Genomic DNA, 25683 nt, shown 5'->3' with positions numbered 1-25683 from the left:
CCCTGCTAAAAAACGTTCAGGAGCTGCGGGCAGGGTGACCGGGAGGAATCCTCTACATCGGCGGGACCCCAGCCAGGAAGACGCAAGCCCGGGTATCCCACGGAATAGGGCCGGTGCTGTGATTGATTCTCTTCCGCAAGTTGACAGCAGGGGGAGTGTGTTTCCGAGTGGGGGTGCTGATTTGGATGCGGGGGGCCTGCTGCAAGGTTTACAAGAGCTGGTGATGCGTTTTAGTGGGGGCACAAGTGGGTTAGGGGGGCCCGGGAGGCATCATGGGCAGGATAGGGGGGTTTCCTGTAGGTCACTGAGGGCGGCTGAAGGAGGTGAACTTGGGGGAGGGGCCCTGCTTGGTGAGAGTGGTTTGTCTACCCCGCGTTCTGTGCCAGGGGCTGCATGGGGCGGGTTCCTTGGATGGAGAGAGCCGGAAGGACGGGGGGGTTGGAGACAGCCTGACTGGAATAACAGATGGTGCAAAAGGGGAGGTGTATGTCTGCTTTGAAGGGCCATTGGGAGCGCATCTGCCGTCAGATGTCAAGGAACGGGTTTGGAAAGGTGAGTACATTGAGATATTTTCGTTACTACCAGTGGAACGTTTTGGTGCAAGGGACACGAAGGTAAGTGAAGGGAAGAGGCAGGGGGAGGAGAAGGGACTGTGGCGGTTTATACCACGCACGTTTCAAAATTGGTTACAGGCCTTTGCAATTTTAGCCAGCTTGATTGGGGAAAAGGCGCCTGAAAATTGTTCGTCCCTTTTCTGCTATCTGGACGCTATCAGCGAGGCACATAGGGTTTATGGGGGCTTGGCTTGGCTTCGCTATGACGAACAGTTTCGTCAACGCAAAGCCCTGCGGCCTGGCATGCGATGGGATCACCGGGACATCAGCCTTTGGATGCGTTTGATGACATCTGCACGGATGGGGCCACAGCCCTTTCTTGGAGGCGCCGGAGGCTCAGGAATCGCGGGATCTTCGGCGGTTAAACGGAAAGGACTTTGTTGGATCTACAATGAGGGAGCATGTAAGTTTGGAGCCACGTGTCGGTTCAAGCATGAGTGCTCGGGATGCGGAGGTCCACATCCTTTCGCCAGATGCCACAGTAAAGGTAAGGGACGTCCCGGCGAGCCTACGGGAAAAAGGGAAGACGCCGGTGAGAGTGGCAAGCCTGCGGCTTATGCTCGATAGGTACCCTAACAGGTTGGCAGCAGGTGAGTTGGCAAAGGGTTTTGGGGTGGGTTTTCACATTCCCTGCACGTTGCTGGAGGTGCCCCCTAGGGCTAGGAACTTATTGTCGGCATTGCGGAACCCGGGGGTGGTGACTGCTAAATTGGAGAAGGAGGTGGCTTTGGGGCGGATGGCGGGGCCTTTTCACACACCACCTTATGATGACTTGGTGGTATCTCCCTTGGGCGTTGTGCCAAAAAAGGACCCGGGCCAATTTCGCATGATTCATCATTTATCTTTCCCCCCGGGGGGATCGGTGAATGATGCTATCGATCCGGAATTGTGCAGGGTGGCATACACTTCTTTTGACAAAGCGGTTTCATTGGTTCGGAGGGCTGGAAGGGGTTGTTTGATGGCTAAGGCTGATGTTGAATCCACGTTTCGTTTACTGCCTGTACATCCTGATTGTTTTCGGTTGCTGGGTTGTGAATGGCAAGGGGCTTATTACGTTGACAAATGCTTGCCCATGGGTTGTGCGATTTCATGTGCACTGTTTGAAATGTTCAGTAATTTTATTGAATGGGTAGTAAAGCAGGTGTCTGGATTGCATTCTGTTATACATTATCTGGATGACTTTTTGTGTGTGGGATCGGCGGACTCCTTTGCCTGTGCAACGTTGTTGAGTACTTTGGAAGAGGTGGCGGAGTCTTTTGGAGTACCGTTGGCTGGGGAGAAAACGGTAAGACCTTGTACTCAGCTAGTTTTTTTGGGCATTGTCTTAGATTCTGTGCAGATGGAATGTAGGTTGCCTGAGGTTAAGCTACGTGAATTGCGGTGGGAGGTGTTAAGGGCGCGCAGGTTGAAAAAACTTCGTTTGCGTGAATTGCAATCGCTGTTGGGGAAATTGAACTTTGCGTGCCGTATTATGCCGATGGGGAGGATTTTTAGCCGCAGATTGGCTGCTGTGACGGCGGGAGTCAGGGCACCAGGTCATTTTATCAGATTGAGTAAGGACTTGAAGGATGATTTGGCGGTGTGGCAAGAATTTTTGGCATGTTTCAATGGGAGGACGCTGTGGATGGAGGAATTTGTGGACAATGCTGCCCTGGAATTGTTAACTGATGCGGCGGGTGCCCATGGCTATGGTGTTTATTTTCAGGGGCAGTGGAGTGCGGAGCCGTGGCCTGAGGATTGGCGGCTTAATGGTTTCTGTAAGAACTTAGTTTTGCTGGAGTTGTTTCCGATAGTGGTGGGTTTGGAGTTGTGGGGGTCCCTGTTGAAGGATCGCAAGGTGCGTTTTTTGTGTGACAATTTGGGTGTTGTGGAAGCGATTAATAATAATTCGGCATCTTCACCCCCAGTTATTTGTTTACTGCGCCATTTGGTACTGCTGTGTTTGAGTTGGAATATTTGGGTGAAGGCTGTGCATGTGGCGGGCCGTGATAATGTAATTGCAGATTCTCTTTCTCGCTTTCAGTGGGAGTGTTTTCGAGTGGCGGCGCCGTTGGCAGAGGAATGTGGCACTCCTTGTCCGAAGGACGTTTGGAACGTGGTCTGGGGGTCATCGAAGGTTTGATTCAGCGGTCGGTCAGTGCGGGCACGTGGAGAGCATATGTGGGGACCTGGCGGGAATGGTTGGTGTTTCTACAGTCGGCGGGGATGGACGGAGACCCCAACGGTGAGGAGTTAGGGGTGCTCTTGTTTCTGTTGGATAATTTTCAGCGGGGGGTTTCGGGGTCAGCCATGGCCAAAAAATTGGCGGCTCTGGGGTTTTTGTTCAAATTGATGGGTTGGATTGATGGGACAAGGAGCTTTGTGGTTCGGCAGGCGTTGCGAGGGTATCGAAGGGGCACAGTACGGCGGGACCAGAGGAGACCGGTCTCATTTGATATGTTAGTGGAATTGTATCAACATGTGGGGATTCAATGTTGGGGCGAGTATGAGGTGATATTGTTTAGGGCTTTGTTTGTATTAGCCTTTTTTGGTGCATTGCGTTTGGGTGAAATCGTTAGTCCTACCAGGTTGATGCCCGGGGGCTTGTTGGCAGGGGATGTGTGGTTGGAATCTCAGAAGGTGGTGGTTTGGGTTCGTAGGTCCAAAACGGACCAATTGGGGAGAGGGGTGCGCCTGGAATTGGAATCTGTGCAGGGTTCGGTGGTGTGCCCGGTCCGGACAGTGGGTGAGTATGTCCATGTGCGCCGGGGCGCGGAGGGCCCGTTTTTTGTTCACGAAGATGGTTCCTTCGTGTCCCGATTCCAATTTTGTGCGGTTTTCAGGAAATGCGTGGCTGCAATGGGGAGGAATGTGCGGGACTTTTCCTCACATTCATTTCGTATTGGTGCCGCCACGGAGGCGGCAAGATGGGGGTTGGGTGATGCAGTTATTAAACGGATTGGGCGTTGGGAATCCAGACGTTTCCAACTGTATGTTGGCCCCCAATGGTTGTGAACGGGAGATGAATGGGTTCAGGGAATGTCCGGGTGGGGTGTTGTTTTCCTTGATAGGGTTGTTACTTGGTTAAGGGGGGTGCAGTTGGTATGTTTGCTTTCTGCTGTTTCTTATAGGTGAGCCTGAATGTCTAGTCTGGATATTGGGACATTCGTTTGTCTATTGGGGGGCCCGGCGAGCGGACATTCGGCCCAGTGGACGGCAATTGGGCGTGGCCCGGGAGACGGCACAAGTGCGGTGGATCGGGATACCAGGCATGCTGTGGAATCGAGTGGTGCCCGAAATAAGCAGGTTTGCCCGATTGGATAGGCCTCCGAATGTGGTGTTGCTGCATGTGGGGGGCAATGATGTTGGTTCTAGGGCAATGCGGGAGCTTATTCGAGACATAAAGTTTGATTTTTTACGCTTGAAAGGCTTGTTCCCGACCACCTTATTTATTTGGTCTGAAATGGTGGCTAGATTAGCGTGGCGCAATGCAAGGTCCGTTGAGAGGTTAATAGTTACGACTGGGAGCCTGTTGGGGGAGCGGGAATGTCATTGAAGGGGTCGGGGAAGGGTTAATCTCATGGACCGTGTAAAAATGCTTTAAGAAAAGGTATCATTGGTTTTAAAATAGTTAAAATGTTTTTAAATGTTTAAATGTTTATGTTGTGGAAAATGTTTTTAAAAGTATAGCATTATTGGTTATTTATGTAAATTGGTGGTTGTGGTTATAGCAATAAAATGGGCTGCTATGGCCGAATTTTTACCAAAAGCAGAGTCAAGTGTTTTATTTAAACATTGGTAGGGGAAAGGGTTAAGGGGAAAAGTAAAGGGAGGAGGCTTTCTCGGCACTACCCATGTCATGGAAACAAGGGTAAATCTCACCAGGACGGAAATAAAAACCTGAGCCCTGCTGCATCCATAATATAAAATAGAACATTTGGGCTGCAGATGATCAATGTACACATCGACATTAGAAAAGTCTCTCAGTCCAACTGCTTTCAGCTGGATGAAGGGGGCACTTTTATGTCATTGGTGTACCACATATGTAATCTCTAAATATAAGACAATAAGTCAGGCTAGAACACCTGTCCAAAGTAAAGGCAGTCTAACAATTGTATTTACTTGACCCCAGATACCTATTTAAATACAAGTGACCAAGTAACCGGAGCACCCTATTTATGGTAGATTACACATTGTAATATACATCAGACGGTCATTGCAGAATCCAGTATGAATTGGTTATCAATAGTTAAATTTTGGACTTCGTGAAATTTAGATTATGATTGGTGTTTGAGGAACATAAATTGGTGTTTTTTGGGGATTTTCAAGTTTGATCCCTACTGTTGTCTATAATGGTGTCATAAAGAAACATTTACATCTATGTATTTGTATTGAAAAAGAAAAAAACTAAAATCATATAATAAATAATAACTTCAAAAAAGAAAATTTTTATTGGTTCTACAGAAACATCACCAGCCATCCAGTTCCTGTAATTGACATGAGTATTGTGATTGGCTCTGATAAGTATTTATTTTAATTTAGTGATCAGTAGGGACAAATCTCTACATACATCATGCAGTTATTGCAGAATACAAAGTAGATTTATCAGCAAAAGTGATAAAAGTTTTTTCTCATCTACGTGTGACGTAGGAGAAGGGGAGAGATGGTGGCACCTGGACGGATTCCGGGATCAGTCCGGACCGATCTACTGCTCTGCGGGATTGAAGATCAGTGTATTTTTTTGGTTTTGGGTGAGGTTTGAGTTTACTTCCTCTTTAAGGAGTGAGCTCTTCTGCAGCCTCTTGTAACTCTTTAATGACCAAGACAAACTCTGCAGTTGTTTCTTTTTACATATCAAAGCACAGCTTGCTCCAGAAGTTAATGAATGTCTAAGCTACATAAAGTTTTTTTTTGATTTTGCTCAAAGTAAGGATTTTATACAGTAACTGACACCATGCTGCCTAATAATATGGTGAGACAAACATCTGCCCTAATTGCATTTATTAACCACCTAGCCGTTAAGCCCGACCTTCGTTCAGGCAAAAAAAAACGGCTAGGATAGTTAACCCCGAGATTTTTCCCATCCATACTTACCTGGTCCCCCTGTGCTCATCCAGCGTCGTTTTCGTATCCCAGCGTCGTCCTCCGTCCAGCGTCGTCCGTCGGTCTCCCTCTCCAGCGTCGGGTGCCAGCGGGACCGGTAAGATGCCGGCCGGCAAAAATTGCCACTTATTCCCTGGATGGCTAGTGTGTAACACTGTGTCTTATCTTACCTTTGCTGATCTTCGCCTAATTTTGACCATTTGCTGCCTGCTCTGCCCTCTGCCTGGACTCTGACATCTCCGCCTGCTTTGACCTCTGCTTGGACTCTGACATCTCTGCCTGGACCTGGACATCACCGCCTGCCGTACCCCCCCTGCCATGGCTTCAAGCTTTGTTTATGTAGTCATGTTTAAGCTGATTTTTGTGTTTTTTGCCTTTAATTTTATTAAAAGTATTTTTTTTTTTTTTAAATGATAAAAAAAAATTTCATGAAAAACAGTGGATCACTTTTGGTACAGAAATCTAGACCTCAGTGTAACGCTCAGGAGGTTAAAATAATGTACCTGTTCCACCTTACATACAAAATCAACTTAAGAACAAACCTACAGTCCCTATCTCCTATGTAGCCTGGGGACTACCTGTATGTACATCAGACATCTATTGCAAAATTAATTTTTTTGCATCCTCAAATTTAGGTAAACACCTCTTTATTGGTGTTGGGGGAACATCAGTTGGCACTGAATTTTCATGACTTACCCCTACTGTTGTTCCTATGATGCCATAAAGAACATTCACAATTGTGAAATAGAGTTATGTATATAATCTTATTATAAATAATGTTAATATGTTAGTATGGTATTAGTATATAGTATTATTATTGTAATATATATCATAACAATATATTAAATAAAACATATTTTTATGACAAATAATAAAAAAGAAAAATATTATTAATCCTAAAGAAACATCTGTAGTCATCCAGTCCTTTTTTAATGACAAGAGGATTGTGATCAGCTCTGATAAGCATTTATTTTATTATAATGATCAGTAAGGAGAAATCAGTGTTCAGATGAAAATACATTTGGAACAGAGTGGAACATTCCCCAGGTCCCATCCAGGTGAATCCCCCATCCAGGCTGAGCTAATCACTATTGCTGCCCATGTGTTCTCGGGAAGCGTCCCCTTCCATCCAATGCTGCACGAAACAGCTGAGCTGGTCAGCTTCTGACAATGAAGCATAGCCAATGGGGCGTGACCGATGCTATGACGTCACCGCACCCTGCCTGCTGGTCCCTCTGGACTCTTTATAAAGCAGCGCAGCATTCTCTGTACTCAGCTTCTCCCATCTCTGCACCCATACTACAGCATCATGGTGGATCAATTCATTGGAACCTGGAAGCTGTGTGACAGCCAGGGCTTTGATGAATATATGCAAAAACTAGGTAAGCTGGAAAACCTACATAAGAGTCTGCTGAAGCTGCCCTAAAGAGGACCTGTCACTGAGTGATTATAACATCTGTCTTTGCTGATCTAGTTCTAGAAAGTACCTTTTGCTGATCTGATCCTCCAATCTGTCATTTACAGTATGTAGCCCAAATGTTAGGCAAATTGCTGGATAGTTATCTGCATGCTTGTTTCAGATGTGCACTTAATAATATTAATTCCTAAAGATCAGCTTTCCTCCAGGCAATCAGCTTTCTCTACAGTAAATTCAGTTTATATCAGTCTGTGAGCTGCATGATACAAAGAAGAGATCAGGATTGCAGAATCAGCTGCTCACATGACACTTAAACAAAATCCACAGTTTCATGTTTCAATGGAATGATCATTTAGTTGTATAAATGTTATGGAACTTTTTATTATATATTAACAAGAGAAAAAATTGCAGTTGTGGGGTATTTAACAAAGTTTGCTGGAGAGAAGTTTGTTTTATGAAAGTCAGGATGGATCACTTATCTAATCTTAATATGTAAATTATTGAATTTAAATTATCATTGCTTTATTGTTTACTAACCCAAATTAGTTTATGTTTGCACATTGCACACTTTCACTTATCTATATTTTTATTGTTAGTAATGTTGCTGGAATAATGTTATCATTTTTAACAATTTCAAGAACTTAAATGGGGGAAAATGTACAATCAGGAAGATGAGATTTTATCTAAATGTAATAGTGATTTATATTGCTGCATTGCTTACTTATTTGGTTGTTTATTATTAATAACATCTAAATTCTATTTTTTATATTTAGTAAACATAATTCTGCATTATTATTTTACCATGTTCATTTTTAGGTAATATTGCTGCATTGCTCATTTATCTCTCTGCTTGTTCACATTTTTGGGCAACTTTGTACTATTGAAACAGCCAGGTTCCCTCTATCCATTTAGTTGTTTTCACAAATAAAAGCTAGTTGAAAAATGTTTTAACATTGATGAAATTTAAAAAAACTGAAAAACTTTTAAGCAGCTTTTGTTGCAAAATGTGATAATGAATCAATGAAACCTATTATTATTATTAAACAGGATTAATATAGCGCCAACATATTACGCAGCGCTGTACATTAAATAGGGGTTGCAAATGACAGACTAATACAGAGAGTGATAAAATGGAAGCCAATGGAGAGAACTACAAAGAGATGCAGCGGAAGAGGAGCGGAGGGAAGGATGGATGAGTCTGGCTGCAGCATTCATGATAGATTGTAGAGGAGAGAGTCGGGTTAGTGGAATACCAGAGAGAAGGATGTTATAGTAGTCCAGACAGGAGATGATAAGAGCGTGTACAAGGAGTTTGGTGGTCTCAGGGGACAGGTAAGTTTTCATGGATTTGTGAAACTATTTGGTAGTCTGCTGCCTGGATCCCCTTTTTTGGTTGTGGGACTGAGAGCTAATGGAATTGTCCTGACACTTGCAGTGTATGGTCTGCATTTTTTAGATAGCATTCTAAGAACTCTATTTCCAAAACAGGGAAACAGACATTCACTCCAGATCCATGTAATTGGGAAGTAACAGGGAATGTTTGGAGGAATGTCAGATTCTCTGTTTTATAAATAGAGCCACAATAAACTTTTTTTTATAGATCTCACTGCATGCAAGTTGACAGAACATCCCCATCACATAGCACCTATTGCACTGTTTATCCAGGGAACATCCGATTGCCTCGTGGAATCAGGAAGGAGTTTTTTTCCCCTGTTGGAGCAAATAGTACCAGCGTTTTTTTTGCCTTCCTATGGATCAACTATGTCCATAGTTGTTTTATATCTGGGAAATGTTTATTTTCCGAGTGGTTTATCTTGATGGATTTATGTCTATTTTCAACCTGATCTACTATGTAACTATGCAACATACAATGCATGACAGTTTAAAGCTTGTCTAATCTCTCACTTCAACTCAATAGAAGCAAATCAGGAAGACTCTCTAGATCACAGAAGGTCAATTTACAGGACGTAGGGGACTCAAGTGCTCCTCTAACATCACCAAAGGACTGCACTTAATATTCACTGAATGTAATGCTACAGGAAGCTGCCACAAACTGCAGACTTGTAACAAGATCTGGTCAGAGACCATTGGCACACATCAAAAGATGTACAGGGGCTGCGGATTTACAACAGGAGCTGGTTAGAGACTATAGACAAGTTTTAAGAGATGTACAAAGAGGGCAGACTTGCAAAACAAGCTGGCCAGGGACTGGGAAGACACTAGATGAGTTGTTAGAGACTTGGGACATATCATATGAGAGTGATAGAGATGACAGCTGTTCAACCCCATTACTAACCACTTTAGTCCACACTGCAGAGTTGTTGCCAAGCCCATTCTAAATGATCAGAAAAAAAAAAAACATAAATTGATGAACGTACTTGAGAGCACAAAAAAGTAAAATAGTGTGAAAGATATAAACCAAACCACTTTATTGCTAGCCGTCAGTATAAAGAATACTTTCCTTGCTGGCTTCTGTAAGCTCTAACACACAGACACTTCAGAGGAAGTTCCATGAATGGCATAGGGATGCAGGTTGGGCACCAGAGTTTTAGATGATTCTAAGGAGCTTGCTCAGCACTCAGACCTAATGGTTTACCCAGTTGGCAATGGCATACTGGCATTGATTTATTTAAAGGACATTTAGCTCCAAAAGAGAAAATTTAAGGCATCACATCAGATTCACATCTATTTCAGCATGCGGTCCCTGTCCACAAGTGTTTGTGCAACCTTGAGTCGCTAGTAAAACACATATGTAGTAGTTGACAGACTTGTAAATGCAGCTGATTAAATGATGCCAGCATTTTACTGTGGGCCACTGAGAGATTATTACAGTTTTATTAGCCTAATGGGTAGAGATATAGAAGTATATTAGTTTATATATTATATATATACTTCCAAATCCTACCCATTTGGCTAATAAAACTGTAATAATCTCTCAGTAGCTCACAGTAAAATGCTGGCATAATTTAAAGGAAGTTTATATTTTGAACTATTCCAGCATTACTCATTGAAAACTATTGCCGATTACTGTACATTCATTTATAATCAATTTGGATAACCTAAAAGCAATCCTATACTGCACACATACTAAACACCACAACGCAGTTCTCCACAATCCTTAAACCTGAGGGAATTCTGAAATTGTAGTGCCACCTTTTTGGATGAGTAAAAATACCCCTCCCTAAATTTGTCATCGTAGAATATTAGAATTGCATAATGGATAATAGCTATGTTTATACAAGAGTTTATATTTTTTAAATATATTATGATTTTTTAATTGGTTTTGTTTGTTTTTTTAACAATTCTGTTTCCATAACCATTTGTAAAATGACAAATGAGATTTATTGGGTAAAGAATATACATGCTTTCGATGGGTGTTTATAACATTTTTCATGTTTTAATTGGTACATATTGTATGCTTTGATGTAATTACAATGAGAGTGTTTGCTTGCAGCGGGGTGATTTGGGGATCTTGGTTTGCATGACTTGGAGTAGTTGTAGTTGCTTATGAGATTTGTTTACCTGCTTTGCTTTTCTCCATATCATAAATGGGTTAAGGATCTTCAATAATATGGGATATATCTTTAAATATACTGTGTAAATGTGTATGTAACACAGAGCAGTCAGCATAAGGTCCTGAACATTGTACTGCCCATACAGCCCAGAATTGCTGTACAAGGTATTGCTCTGTGATTCTGATGTGGACTTGCCAGCATCACGCATGATTGTCTGCTAAGAGGCCTAAGACCTCATTCTGCTTCTATGAAACAGAACTCTTTACATGGGCTAATAAGAATTATTTCTGCATTACACATGATATAAAATATTAGCTGTTTTCTTAGTATTATTTCTGTGTTTACCACACACCCTAGCACAATCTGCAGGGATCAATAGAGTTTCAGCAGAATGTTCTCTGTTTTGCAGGGGTTGGCTTTGCCACCAGAAAAGCGGGTGCCGTGGCAAAACCCAACGTGATCATTTCTAAAAATGGTGATGAGATCTGCCTTAGAACAGAGAGTACTCTGAAAAACACAGAGATGAAGTTCAAACTTGGAGAGGAGTTTGATGAGACAACTGCAGACAGCAGGAAAACTAAGGTAAGTGCTTCATCGTGCAACATTTGTAATTTTTTTTCTTTTAATATGATCCATGGGTAATCCCCGGAGCTAAAATGGCTGAAAATGGCAATTACTTCTATTTTGACAAATGTGCTCTTTAGTTTGAAAGGTAAACTTTGCTTATAGGTTCCTTGCAGCTGATCATTACCCAAACACTGGCTCATCTTGCCATGTTCTGCATTGTGTCTCTGTGTAAATGTAGCCATAATATTAGAGGCAGGGCTTAGCTTCCTCTTATCAGAGCCTCCGCAAAGGAGAACTGTGAGCAGCATGGAAGCAATATCACCTCTCGCTCACTTTTCAAGGCCTCACACTAGGTCTGATTTGATAAAGCTCTCCAAGGCTGGAGAGGATACACTTTCATCAGTGAAGCTGGGGGATCCAGCACACCTGGAATGGTATACTTTAAAGTCATTTGCTTTTTGCTAGCAAAAGTTTTCAATCCTGGACCAGATCCATTCCAGCTTTGCCGAATCACCCAGCTTCACTAATGAAAGTGTATCCTCTCCAGTCTTGGAGAGCTTTATTAAATCAGGGTCATTGTTCTGGTCTTTCAGCTAATGTGTACTCTTAAAGCTTCCCTCTTGCATGGTTGTACAGGATACTTTTGTGTAACAAAATTGCTTGAAATTAAATAAATTGTGACTTTTTCCAAAGAGCATTAGAAGTTAGTTCCATTCTTATTTCCTGGCTATAGGACCTAGACCTTTCCTCCCAGCCACAATGTTATTAGCCTACCCCTTTCAATCATTGGATTTCAGTTCTTTCAATCATAAAGGCTCAACATTAGATCATGTTTTATTTATTCATTTTATTAGCATGCTCATCAGGTGGGAAAGGCAAAATATACACATTATAAATTTAGCTTTAACAAATTTTTGGCTTGGCCTAAAATTATCAAACATATGGTGATCATCGCTCACTCTGGTAAATCTTGGCTGAATGAGGTCACCCATGTCACGTCTATGGGTAGCAGTGGACAGGATTTGCCTAATTTTAAATAAGAGCTACACAAACAATGTATTTTTCTGTCATTCTTCTGTCTGCCTGCTTTTCCTAACAATATTTTGTTTACACAAATCAGGAAACCCTGAAGAGTGATTGCTTGTCTTTAATTTGCCTGTGTCTTGCATTTTCTATAAATAGCAGAGAGACAAGTGTTCAGACTTGTTCCCTTTTGTTTTCTAATGTACACAAGCTTATTTATTGTACCGCTTTCATTGCAGACCCTTATAACCTGTGATGACGGAGTGCTCAGACAGGTGCAGAAATGGGATGGAAAGGAGACTACTATCATAAGGGAACTGAAGAATGGACAGATGGTGGTGGTCAGTTTATTATTACATTTTTTTAATTTATTGCTTTGTTAAACACAGTGACTGTGCATGGCACACCAATGTTTGTATCTAATGTGGAATGGCATGCCTGCTGCACATTTTTCTCTGCATCTATGTCCCTAGCTTTATTTACATTTCCTGTGAGTACTGGAAGTTATGAAAAAAAAAAATTCAGTGGAGACACAGATATAAGCAAGTTTGTTTGTCATGTTTTATTCCAGTTTGTGCCTTCTTGTCATATCACCAAACAACCCCCTATTTTTTGTACCAGTTTTACAGGGGCAAAAAGTGTTTTTTTTTCCTTTACATTCTTCAAAATCCCCCTTTTTGTGCACCACAATATCCAGTAAATGCATTGTTGTAAATTGTTTTGCTATGGATCCTTTGGGCAATAATTTGCACCACAACCACATGTGCATTGCTGTGTTGTGATAATGTGCAATTACACATATGTACTAAAGAACTTCAACATTAGTGCAGAGAGAGCCTAGGATTATATACTCTTTAGCTCTAAATCAGGGAACTTATATCCAAAATAATTTCTGGGCAGCTCCCCTTCATGTTACAATTGCACACTGCAGCCCCATACATTTCTATGCAGAGAGGCTTAGTTTTAGCCAATACTGGAGGCCACCACAAGTACACCAAAAGTACCACAGGTCTGTGCCAGCAGTAATATCTCTGGGTCAGAACTGAGGAACTGCACACTAGCACTCAATCCAACAGGAACTCATGGGTGCCAACAAATACATAAAATAGGAAGGAACACAAGTGAACAGTACCCCGCTGGGCTCCCCTACTTTCACTTCCATTGCGGTCTTTAGTTTTCTGTTGTTCATGGATCCACCAGCATGGATCCATGAACAACTTCAAATGACTTTGTACACGTCAGATTCTCATTCAAGACGAGTCCTGAGGTTTGTTTTTGGACAAGAATCATCTGACATGTGTACTTAGCCTAAGTCTGGAGAATAAAGACTATCATGGGAGAACCTGGAATGGTTCACCTAAAATCATTTGCTATTAGTTGGCAAATGTTTTCAAGCTTGGACCAGATCCATTTCAGGTTTGTTGGATCACCCAGGTTCTGCCATGATAGTCTATCTTCTCCAGTCTTGGGCAGCTTTGATAAATCAGATCCAATAAGTGCACTCTGTTTAAATGACACAAGGAAATTGCAAATTGAACTATTTGATTTCTATGAGAATCATGTTTGGGGAGCTTTAGATCCTAATAAACCGTCAACATTCCTACAAACTGAAAACTAACCAATGCTACAAAATATTGTGCTACAAAATATTGTTCAAAATAAATACAACAGCAATACAAAAGCTACAAAAATAATTTTACATTCCTTTTTATAAAACCTAGAGTAGACCTTAAATGAGCATGCAAATGTAATAGAAAAGTCTGCCTACCCAGTATATTGGGTCAAAGGCCTAAAATGGTGTAGATGAAAAAATGGAGTTGAATGTAAAGGCAGTTTATATAGACTGCCAATGTACAGATTACTTGACAGATCTTTCTTCTGTGGAGTAGCCATAGTCAAAATGATTTTTAATTTAATATGATGTGGGCTTAGAAATATTTCAAGATTCTAAAAACTATAATAAATTTGCACAAACTATTTGGCAGTCAAGCAATATTAACGACAGATATTAAAATGAATTATCCTACAAAGTGAAGGGGATATAGGGAGGAAAATTATTCAAATTTCACAAAATGCTTACTATGTGTTTATATCTCATGTACAACATACTTGTCATCTAACAAATGTCCCACATTATTTTTTTTCCAGACCTGCACACTAGATGATGTGAAATGCGTCCGTGTGTATGACAAAGTGAAGGCCTAAATTTCAGTTTACTGAATAGACTGAAACAGGAAAACTGCTCAGTTCAATGAGCCTTGCTCAGCTACAGCTCTCTGTCTATGAATCTCTATTTTTACCTAATCGGATGAACTATGATTATAAATTGTACTGGAGGCTGTAGTATTTCCAATCTGAACCTGCTGTGAATCTCAAATAAAGTCCTCAAATACCCTGTCTAAAGTGGAGTATTATCTGTAAACCAAGTACCTAAATTGTGGTTTTTAATTTATTCATTCAATTGTTACTGAGGTATTTTCAAAAGTGCACCTCTAGATTTCGGTTACCTCCATATCTAATTATGTGTATACCAGACCTTCCAGACTAACCTCGGGAGCTACCATAAACAATACAAAGTTTCCCAGAAAACGTACTGGCTAAAACTATATGGTCATCTTTTGGAAGCTAAATCAAAACACTAACGTCGCAATATCTTGATCTTTTTTATTATTAAGTTAATTTTAATTGAATGAGATATTACATAAGACATTTTCAGTAGTGTGAACAAGCAAAAGATTTTCCACACTTTATCATTATTATTTTTATTATTAAACAGTATTTATATAGCCCCAACATATTACGCAGTTCTGTACATTAAATAGGGGTTGCAAATGACAAATACAGGCAGTGACACAGGAGGAGGAGAGGACCCTGCCCCAAAGAGCTTACAATTGCACATTTCTTCAAATTTTTTGCGGTAACCTGCCTTCCCCATATAGTTGAATGGTAACAAGAGATTAAATGCACACTAGTCCAAGAAACTTGTATTTTACATATAAATATATAGGATAGTTCATAATAATCTAACATTTGTCCAACAATTTCCAGCAATAGCACAATGAAGAGATTTTTGACTAGCGATAAAGGTCTTTTTTAGTCTTGGGGAGTAAAAATCACCAATGTACTGTACATTGTCTGCTAAGCACTGTGGCCTATGGAATGGACATTATTTGAATTTTGAAATGAGGATGCAAACTTTGGGCCATGGCAATGTGTTGAGATTAGCAGTTTGTGCGCCTTGGGGTTTAGGGTTCCCTATGGTATGGAGACGTTTATCTGTAGTACATTGGGGTTTCTTACAAAAATCTATTTAACATGTTTAGGCTTATGATATGATGTTGTTGTGTTGTGTTAGCTATACAATGATCATGCAGAAATGTTAGTTTATTTACAAGTAAAGGCTTAATTATTCCCATTGTTTATTATATTCTATAGGCATCCAAACTTATTTTTGATTGCTATCACTTTGATAGCAATCAAAACAAGAACAGGTCCCAAAGCACTCACAGCTTTTCAAAACTTGTGCTTCTCAACTAATCTCACAGGATACCCAAAATGACAAAAATATGTATTAATCATGGTTTTACAGGTAAAAAACCCCTTGCACACCTTACACTTGCTCATGTTAACACTGCTGATCTTTTGTGTTGCATTTGTACAGAACAGTGTGTGGTAATGCATTACTGTGCTGCAGTTACTTTAGTGCATTGTGGTGCCAACAACTCACCAACACCAAGCAAAGAATGGTACTTTTAGGTGCAAACTAAGCCCATACCTTTTTTTGCATGTCTCTCCTGCTTTACAGACTGTATTTATAAACTAAGTATGTGGCATGCATGGTTGAAGTACTTAGTATATTACATGTATTTTAGTAAGCTATATTCACATTCCTGTGCATGCATGTTTCAGTGTGTTCCCATTAGGCCTGCAATGAAAGAAACATGTTGCACACTACCGGTGACGACCTACTGAAAATGCTGGTTGTCTGACTGATGTGCAGATCCAAAGGCTTCTTCCTTTTATCTACGGTACTGGAACAAACAGATCTGATCTGTATACCTTATCCAGGCCATACTATTTAAGTACTAAACAATTATTCAAAGCCATAAGTATTTTACTTGTTCAGTTAAGCTGTCCTGCAATGGCCTGTTGCAAACTGTATTGAGAGCCACGTGTACAGAAATGCCTCATGGTAGAACAGGTATGCTGGTGCATGCATTGTTGTATGTGCATTACTGCAATTATTTAAAAAACAATGAATTTCCAGTTATTATCCAACCAAAATACCTACTGTTGTACCTATAAGGGCCATTATTTGCTATAACTTGAGCTTGCTACTGTTACTTTACTAGTTCAAGGACCCCATATCACATGAAAAGTAACATCTTGAGGTACACATAGTTAAATTTGAGAGCAGTCTTCAATATAAATTTGTGTAAATGTGTATATATATATATATATATATTTTTTTTTTCACCTAAACCCAGCTTGGTTAAGAAATGTGCCACAGAGTATGGTTCAGTCCTTTAATTGCATGTGTGTACCACTAAAGAATGAAAGAATACTAAAGGAAAACTATTGTGTATGGCCCTGGATTATAGTTACATTACAAAATGCAGTCCATTAGTATGCAACTTACAATAGCAGATAATGGTGAATAGACATTGGTATCCTACAGCCACGTAAAACGTTTCAATACTTTTACATATCTATTATAGTTAGTAAAATAAAACACAATTGTCAACAAATGATTACAATAAATTTTGCATCCATACTTATAAAAAATGAAATCAGCATTAACTTCTTTTAAAGCTGAGTAAATATTGAGCAGTCATCAAGACTTGGGTCAATATGGGGGGGGGGGGGGGGCAATTAACCTAACTGCATGTTTTTTGGAATGTGGGAGGATGCTAGAGTACCCGGAGAAAAGCCACACACCACAAGGAGACCATGCAATCCATGGATTCTGCTCCAGCTGGGATTTGAACTTTGCAAAGGCTAACCTCTGAGCCACCGTGCATGCCCAAGACTTATTTGCTTATCTTGATTAGTATGTGAAAAAATGTTGCTGATGAGGGAAAGTAATGCACAAGTAACATGACAAGTATCTTTGCCACAACTCAAAATCACAGGTAAAGCATACAAACTATCCGGACACCTGTTTTGCACAACCTGACAGTTTCCAGTTCTCTGCCACTGAACATGTGGGCACGCACATGCAAAGAAGCAGTATATGTGTGCGAATGGACCCCTAAAGGAGGTTTCCTTTTGCTTGATAAAGACAAATACTCTAAATGATTGCACCAATAAAAATGTGTCATCTCTGCTACTTTATGCCCCTAGATTGCAATAATCAAAGAGTTGAAGTATGAGAATTTTTCACACTGTGTGCTTCTCTTTCATTTTTTCCTACCCTATCTAAAGTACCCCCTCCTACACCATCTCCACATGTGCCCCAAGGCCATATCCTGACAAAAATTCTATCTACGGGGGCTGCACCATTGATCCTTATTAAAGTTTTCTATGAGACCATTTTCCAGTGTGAGAAGATTTTGGCCCAAGGCTTTGGAGATAGAATTTGAGAGCGTGCTACTTTATGTCAAGGATTTTTGCATTTTGTAAGAAAGTGAAATTTCCACTCCTGCTACAATATAGAGTATTTCTTTTGTGCAAAACACACAAAGAAATAGTTCCAAAGTCCTGCTTTCCTCCATGTGATCAATTTAGAGACTGGCCAAGTTCAAGTGATAAGAACCTGCAATCATATTGACAATATTTTTTGCTTTTAGTCTGATAAAGATCCTAGTTTTAGTGTCTCTTTGAAAAGTTACAAGCTATCACTAATAGTACTTGGAGCATCTCTAGAAAACTGTCAGCATGGGTTGTTAATGTCATAAAGTGCATTTGAAAGTTCAGATCTATGCATCCAAAGCAGCCTTGCTACACCAAAGAATTTCAGCTCAGACCAATTGTGAAGTGATGTCGATTTTAAAGTAAAGATTCTGCCTTATATATTTCTTCCTCATACATTTCCTGCTACAGGCTTGAGAATAAATCCCCAATTCAAATGAGGACAATTGCAAAAATTTTCCAAGTATCACTTTGTTCTTAATTTATGGCTAAGGAAAAGGCACTTGAGTCAGACAATGTAGATCCTATTTGTTCACATGGAAACTCCAGGACTCTTGTTCATACAAAGCTAAGCCAATTATAGCCTGGAATTGCTGATACATGGACAATGTCTGATTAGTAGCAGACGAGTTGAGGCCCTGGATGGCAGATTTTTTATAGTACAGGGATTAATTGTTGATTAATGTAAGAGGGAGACAGATCAGGGGTATGGGTTTGTGCCCATGATCGTACAACATATTGCTAGGCAGGCTGTCATCAATTATCTCTAAAATGGCTAATTGCCTGGCTTTTATGTTGATCCCACAGTCTGCAATGTTTTGAAGGTGATGAGTGACAAGATCAGTTATTGATATCCACTCTGTCTTATACTTTGCAAGATTATGCACACCAAAGTCTGAATTATATGTCCATTATATGTGAGGGGAATGCCCTCTTACACATTTAAGAAACAAAAAAATGTCCCAGCTAGAAGATTTTCCCATATTTCTGTTCTAGTGGCAACTGATGATGTTACTGATCAAGTAAAATCTCCCTAACAGGGACACAGAAAGCAAAAAATACCGAACTGGTTCCACACTCACCACTAAATCTTTAAAAAATGTTGGCTTTAGTTATACTTTACAATATGGTGAGACATCAATAAAACAATACATCACATTTCTTTTATATTATTGAGTGTGTGAAGCCAAGCAAAGTAAGCCTTGCAAGTAAAATAATCATCAATATAAATGAAGTTACATGTTTCTTTACTTAGCTAGTAGTAAATAGTCACATTAACTTGGATCCAATAAAAATCTTAAAAGACTTGTAAGGTTTTATACATGAAGCTATGCAGTACAATAAAATACTTCTTGTGAGCACAAGCACATCGTCTCCATAGGGTATATCATGTTCTGGGTGGATCACACCAAAATACCTATAAATATCCAGGATTAAATATCTTTCTTGAGTTTGTATTTACTTTACTGTGTGATTGTAGATATTGTACATAGTGATCTTTCTCAGGATGCTTTTAATTGGTCCCTTGGGAATATTTCTTTATCCAGCACCGGACAGGAGCAGCTCCTGTTGATAAGGTTGATGTTAGCTCCAGCCAAGTTGAAAGCGAGCTGCCAAAAAACACAGATTTTTTTGCTACACACACCATTCCTTTACAGTGAGAACCTAAATTCACCATAGGACATAGCTTCCCAGGTGGGGACTGGATTGAAGTTAAATTTGAACTGAAATAACCTGCAGCTGCATTGAGACTTCCAGCAATTCAGATTCCAGAGTTTACACAATGATGCACCAGATACACTAGAATGCTTTAAAAGATTTGGAGGATAAAAACCCTGATTTGCATTTCATGTTACCACCATAACTTAAGGCTGAGCTCAAGCCTTAGGTCTCTTTTAGAAGTGCTTTGTAAAACCATGCACTTAAGCTGCTCCTGGACAGATCTTTATGCACCTGGGAGAAGTTTTCAAAGTCAACCGCAGCACTTGTCAGACACTTTGTTATACAGTTCAATGCAGTTCACTGCACCTAGAGGTATTAGGGACCATCTCCAAACTTCTAGCAACAGCGACAGTGCAAACCCATTCATAATTAGCTAATTGCTTTTGGAACTGACTCTGTTGGAGTCAATGAAAGTGGCTGGCTGCTCAAGGGCAGGCAGTAGCTACATGTTGCATCCTGGAACTGCACCAAAAACAACCGCAACCCAAATGCAAACGCATGCAAACGCCCACATAATAGTTTCCAGCTGCTCCAATATGATAGAATGTGATAGATTGGCAGCACAGTTGAGTGAGTGGTAAACCACTGCAGTTTACCACACATTTGGAATTAGCCTTCAGTCTTGCACAGTTGTGCAGACTACTCTCACTTACTGAAATTGCTGCACAGTTTATACTTCTCACTGCAGCAAGTCAAAATGCTGTCTCATGTTCTGGTTCAGGAAATCCATCCATTTCCTCCCCAGCCCTACTGTCCCTGGCTCACCACTTTCATTCATTGGATTTCAGTTCTTTGAATCCTGCATGCTCAGCATCAAACAAGGGTATTGTCTTAGTCAGTCCATGTGCAAATGCTTTTTATGTATACTTACTGTATCTATTACTTTTGGTTCCAGGATATACTAGGGGAGGAACAATATGATGATATTGCTATATGTTTTTATTTTGCTACTTACTTTTGGTAGATATGTTTTTATTAGAGGTTTTCAGTGCAAACAAATACTAAATAATGTAAAATAAAATTAAGCATCCAGCATAAAATGGAGAAATAATGGGTGAGGAGGTGGGTGATAGAAGTCAACAAAAGTCCTATTGCTTAGGAATATGAGATGCCATCATTAGAGGAGTAGATCTTGGAGAAAGCCACCTCAGGGAAATATTGAGAAAGTCTGAGAGGTCAAATATAGAAACAAAAGAGTAGGAGAGAGCAGAAGTACTTCATGTGAATTAGAGAGAAAAGGCTGGGGGGATTATTAAAAAAGACTGAAGGAGAATAGGCTATGTTGGTAAGAAAGAGTAAAAAACATCAGTGTCATCCAGCACATCCATGTGTATGAATCCATTTGATTGTTTATGCTGGCTGCTAAACTTTCCAAAATCATGATGTTTTACGACTGATGTCCATTCCACCAACAACAGGGAATTGATCAACTGCCAATGTCAAGAGATCAAAGTGCAAGCAGGATCCCAAGCAGGATGTTCTTTTTAGTTTTAGTAAGAAATCCTGGTAGCAACAAAAGAGCTATTTCTGAGGAGCCCTGCATGTTAGTAGTTGTAGTGGTAGTTGCAGTGTCTTTACAAAGTGCAAGTGCCAGATGATCCATAATCAGAACATAACGTATGGGAGAAAGGGGGCATCCCAAACTTGTACAATTTCACTAGTAGTAGTAGTAGGTTAGGTTGAAAAAAGACATAAGTCCTTCAAGTTCAATCACTAGGGAAATTAACATATTTCAGACATAAAACCCTATGGACATAGTTGGTCCAGAGGAAGACAATAAAACCCTGGTACAATTTGCTTCAACAGGGGAAAAATTCCTTCCTGATTCCATGAGGCAATCAGTTGTTCCCTGAATCAACAGTCACTGTTTTTTTTACTTTAAACTCCTAATACCCAGTTATATTCTGTGCTTCTAGAAAAGCATCCAGCTTTTTCTTAAAGCAATCTATAGTAGTTGCTGAAACTACTTCCTGAGGGAGCCGATTCTACATTTTCACAGAGCTTACAGCGAAGAATCCCTTCCTTATCCAGAGATTAAACTTTTATTGTCCTCTCTGCACTCTCTGCAATTCCACAATGTCCTTTTTGTGAACTGGTTCCCAAAACTGGACTGCATATTCCAGATGTGATCTGACCAATGCTTTGTAAAGGGGCAGAATTATGTCTCCATCTCTTTTAATACAAGAAAGTATTTACTAGCTTTAGATATTGAAGCTTGGCATTGCATGCCGTTATTAAGTCAATGATCTTACATAACCCACCCGTATCCTTTTACATTTCAGAGTCCCCCCAAATGTATTCCCCCTAGACAGTATGAAGCATGCATGTTGTTAGCCTCCAAGTGCATAACTTTACATTTATCTATATTAAATGACATTTGCCACTTGGCTGCCCAATCAAACAGTACATCCAGGTCTGCTTGTAGATTATAGACATCCTGTATGAACTTAATTCCATTATTTTGGTGTCATCTGCAAACACAGAAATCGTATTTTAATCCCAAACTCTATATCATTCATAAAGATGGTAAACAGTAAAGGTCCTAACACTAAACCCTGGGGTACACCACTAATAACCTTAGACCATTCAGAGTATGAATCATTAATTACAACTCTCTGGATGTGATCTTTAAGCCAGTTCTCTATCCATTTACAGATTGACTTTTCTAAACCTATTGACCCTAACTTGCATATTAACCATCTGTGGGGTACAGTGTCAAATGCTTTAGTGAAGTCCAAGTATATATCAAGTGCTATTCCACTGTCTACCTGTTTACCTAATTCCTCATAAAAAGAGAGTAAATTTGTTTGATAACTTCGGACAACTTCAGAGTCTCCAAAAATTGTAAATAATGGCTTTGAAATAACTGAGCTCAGCTCTTTGAGGACACGTGGATGTAATCCATCAGGTCCTGGTGCCTTGTCAACCTTAATTGTGCCCAACTGTTTCTCAATCATATAAATTGTGTCTCATTTAAGGCAGTGACATTGCTATTATGAATTTGGGCTTGAGCTCTGTCATTTTCATTGGTGTACACAGAGCTAAAAAAAAGTGTTTAGTAAATCCACCTTTTCTTTATCCCCAGTTACAAACCCAGAGACATCCTATAAGAAGCCCACATGCTCACACCTGATCTTTCTCCTATTATTATATTTTTTGTAAAAATTGGGGTTTGCCTTACTTTTCTTTGCAATCTGTCTTTCATTTTGAGGTTTTGTACATTTTATCTCCTTTTTACATCCTTTCTTATTTCTTACAATATTGTCCCCCAGTCAAGTCACAGAGAGCCGCCCTTAATAATGGAAAAATTGCTCTCTTAAAATTAAATGTTTTTATCTTTCCTCTTTTTGCTTCCTGTTTACAACTTACAATAAATGAAATCATATTATGGTCACTGCTACCCAGATTCTCTTTTATATGGACATTTGTATTAAGCTCTGCATTGTTAGAAAGAACTAGGTCCGGCAGAGTATCATTTCCATTTGGGGCTTCTATAAACTGTACCATAAATTTATCTTGTATTAGATTGACTAATGTCCTCCCTTTTTGCTGTTCCTGTAGTGCCATTACTCCAGTCAATGTCAGGGTAGTTGAAATCTCCCATGATTAAAACCCTTCCACTTTTTGCTGCTTTTTCTATCTGTGCTAGTAGTTGATTTTCTGTTTCTTCCTTAGCACTGGGGGGGGCTAAAGTAGACTCCAATAATTAATTGTGTGTTATTCAACTCCACATTCAACGCCACCCATAATGCCTCAACCTCATCGCTTGTTCCCTGTGCAATTTCTTCTTTCACATTCACTTTCAGATCACTTCTCACATACAGACAGACACCACCACCCTTTCATTTGACTCGTCTTCACGAAAGAGGGTATACCCAGGATTATTGACTGCCCAGTCATGTGAAAAACAAAGCCAGGATTCAGCAATGCCAGCTAAGTCATAATTCTCCTCATTTATTGAGGCTTCCACCTCCCCTTTTTTGTTTACTAGACTTCTAGCATTGGTGAACAGGCTCTTTAAACCATTGCTGCTTTAACCATCATTTTTTGCCAAATCATTTTTTTTTCAGTACAACTAGTACTGCACAATGCAAAGTTTGTTTGTAACATGGGAAGCTTCATACATTTATCCATAACCCTCCCCCCAACTATCCCTAATCCACCCTCCACTAGGGTCTGACTCCTGACTAACCTTTCTGCCACCTTTAACTTCCCCATCCCCCTCTGTCCTAGTTTAAATATCCCTCCACTATTCCCCTAAATATTTCCCCTAGCTCAGCAGACCCCCTTTCATTTAGGTGCAAACGATCTCTGGCATACACGTTGTACCCTAATAAAAAGTCAGCCCAGTGCTCTATGAACCCAAATCCTTCCCTTCGACACCAGGACTTAAGCCATGCGTTTAGCTGCTTAAGCTCTTTCTGCCTTTCCTGTGTTGCACATGGCACAGGCAATATTCCAAAGAACATAACCTTGGAGGTCCTTTTCTTCAACTTGAAACCTAGTTTTTTAAACTGATTTTTAAGGATCCTCCATCTTCCATCCATCTTATCATTGGTTCCAACATGGACCAAGACAGCTGGGTCCTGTCCAGCCCCTCCCAGTATTTTCTCCACTCGGTCCACCACATGCCGAACCCTGGCACCAGGGAGACAGCAAACCATTAGGTTAAAAGGAATCCAGGCAACAAACTATTCTATCTGTCCTCCTGATCATAGAATCCTCTATGACTACAAGTTGTCTTTTCCTTCCTGCATTTCCCTCCCCTACTGCTCTCCCGGCTGTAAGGGTAGCAGTACATCTAGAGTTGCCACCACTGGGTCTGCCAACTGCACATCTTCATATAACTTTGCAAATATGTTGGGGTGCTCAAACCCCGGGCTGGCCTTCCTTTTCTGGGTGCCCCTACCCCTCCCGCTAACTACATTAACCCAACTCCCTACATGTTCACCCTGATTAACCTCTCCACCCCCACACCTAAACCTAAGCAGAAGACCCCTATTGAGGTGATTGATTTCAGAGTTGCAATGCGCTTCTCCAGCTCTCCATAGCGATACCAGAAGGGCAACTTGCTCACATCTGTCACAGCGGTATTCACCTAGGAGGTGTTGCTCCATTTGTGCATACATATGGCAGACTGTGCAATGAACCAAACCGTCCATTTGGCTACCACTCATTCTCCCAGTTACAATGTTTGTTTGTTTACAAGGAGTTATAAAAGTTTACTTACAGTTTGTGGTTACTATAAAGATTTAACTTTAACAGGATTCACCAGTCAAGAGTGAGAAAGCTCAAGGTGAGTCTGCCAGAAACTTTAATCACCAATTAATCATCAATTCATCAATCAATTAATCACCAAATCATCAATTAAGTGAAAGCTTGACCATTACCCCTTAGAGGTCAGCAAGGAAAAAGGAAAAAAAAAGCTATTTAAAACAAAACTGACAGTCAGTCAAGCAGACACAACCCAACAGTCAAACAGACACAACTCCCACTCCCAACTATGATTAAGGAATTGTATAATAGTCTGTTGACACATATTTTAGTGGTGAGGTTGACGTAAAGGGCGAATATCTTTAATATGGACTTTTATCCTAAAGCTAATTTTTGGACTGACTGTGACATGAAGAAACAATTAATTAACTCTACGTAACGGATACGTTGATATAGGACAAGGGGTTCTTCCGATAAGCTAGTATCACAGATCCCCGCAGGTCTAGGTCATCTGTGCCTCCTTCTGGCTCACCCTCCTTGCAGTTCCCTGCTGCCAGCACCATCTCTGCCTCTGGATCCAACACTTTGCACACTTCCTGGTCCAGGTCAGCTGCTCCCTTGCCTCGAGAACCAGGGTACTTTGCAGACGCACTGGCAGGCATCTGAATAACACCTGCACTCCAGCACACCCTCTGCTGGTGGGAATGGTGCCTGTGGCTCACATGTTCTACTCCTATCACCTGACATCCCCTTTTTAAGGAAGTGACCTGGCAACAGGAAGTTACTTGTGGTTCTACTCCCAGGTTTCTACTGCTCCAGTTCCTGTGTTCTGTTCAAAAGTTATCTGTGTACAGACCCTAGGCTTGTTTCCTGACAACTCTTGTTTGCTGCCTGCCCT

At 40.6% G+C, this 25683-nt stretch overlaps 1 protein-coding gene across 1 annotated transcript; it reads left to right on the top strand.

Annotated features, from left to right (window-relative positions):
• Positions 1 to 6920: 6920 nt before the first annotated feature.
• LOC140330676 (myelin P2 protein-like) lies at positions 6921 to 14615 on the top strand. Its single transcript, XM_072410999.1, has 4 exons — positions 6921 to 7078; positions 11038 to 11210; positions 12458 to 12559; positions 14367 to 14615. The coding sequence occupies exons 1-4, from the start codon at positions 7006 to 7008 to the stop codon at positions 14421 to 14423; spliced, it is 405 nt and encodes a 134-aa protein (XP_072267100.1). The 5' UTR covers positions 6921 to 7005; the 3' UTR covers positions 14424 to 14615.
• Positions 14616 to 25683: the final 11068 nt, after the last annotated feature.

This window comes from Pyxicephalus adspersus, chromosome 5 (assembly GCF_032062135.1).
Source record: "Pyxicephalus adspersus chromosome 5, UCB_Pads_2.0, whole genome shotgun sequence".
NCBI classification, from domain to species: domain Eukaryota; kingdom Metazoa; phylum Chordata; class Amphibia; order Anura; family Pyxicephalidae; genus Pyxicephalus; species Pyxicephalus adspersus.
Note: the sequence above shows the minus strand (reverse complement) of the source record. Positions and strands in the feature narration are given on the sequence as shown.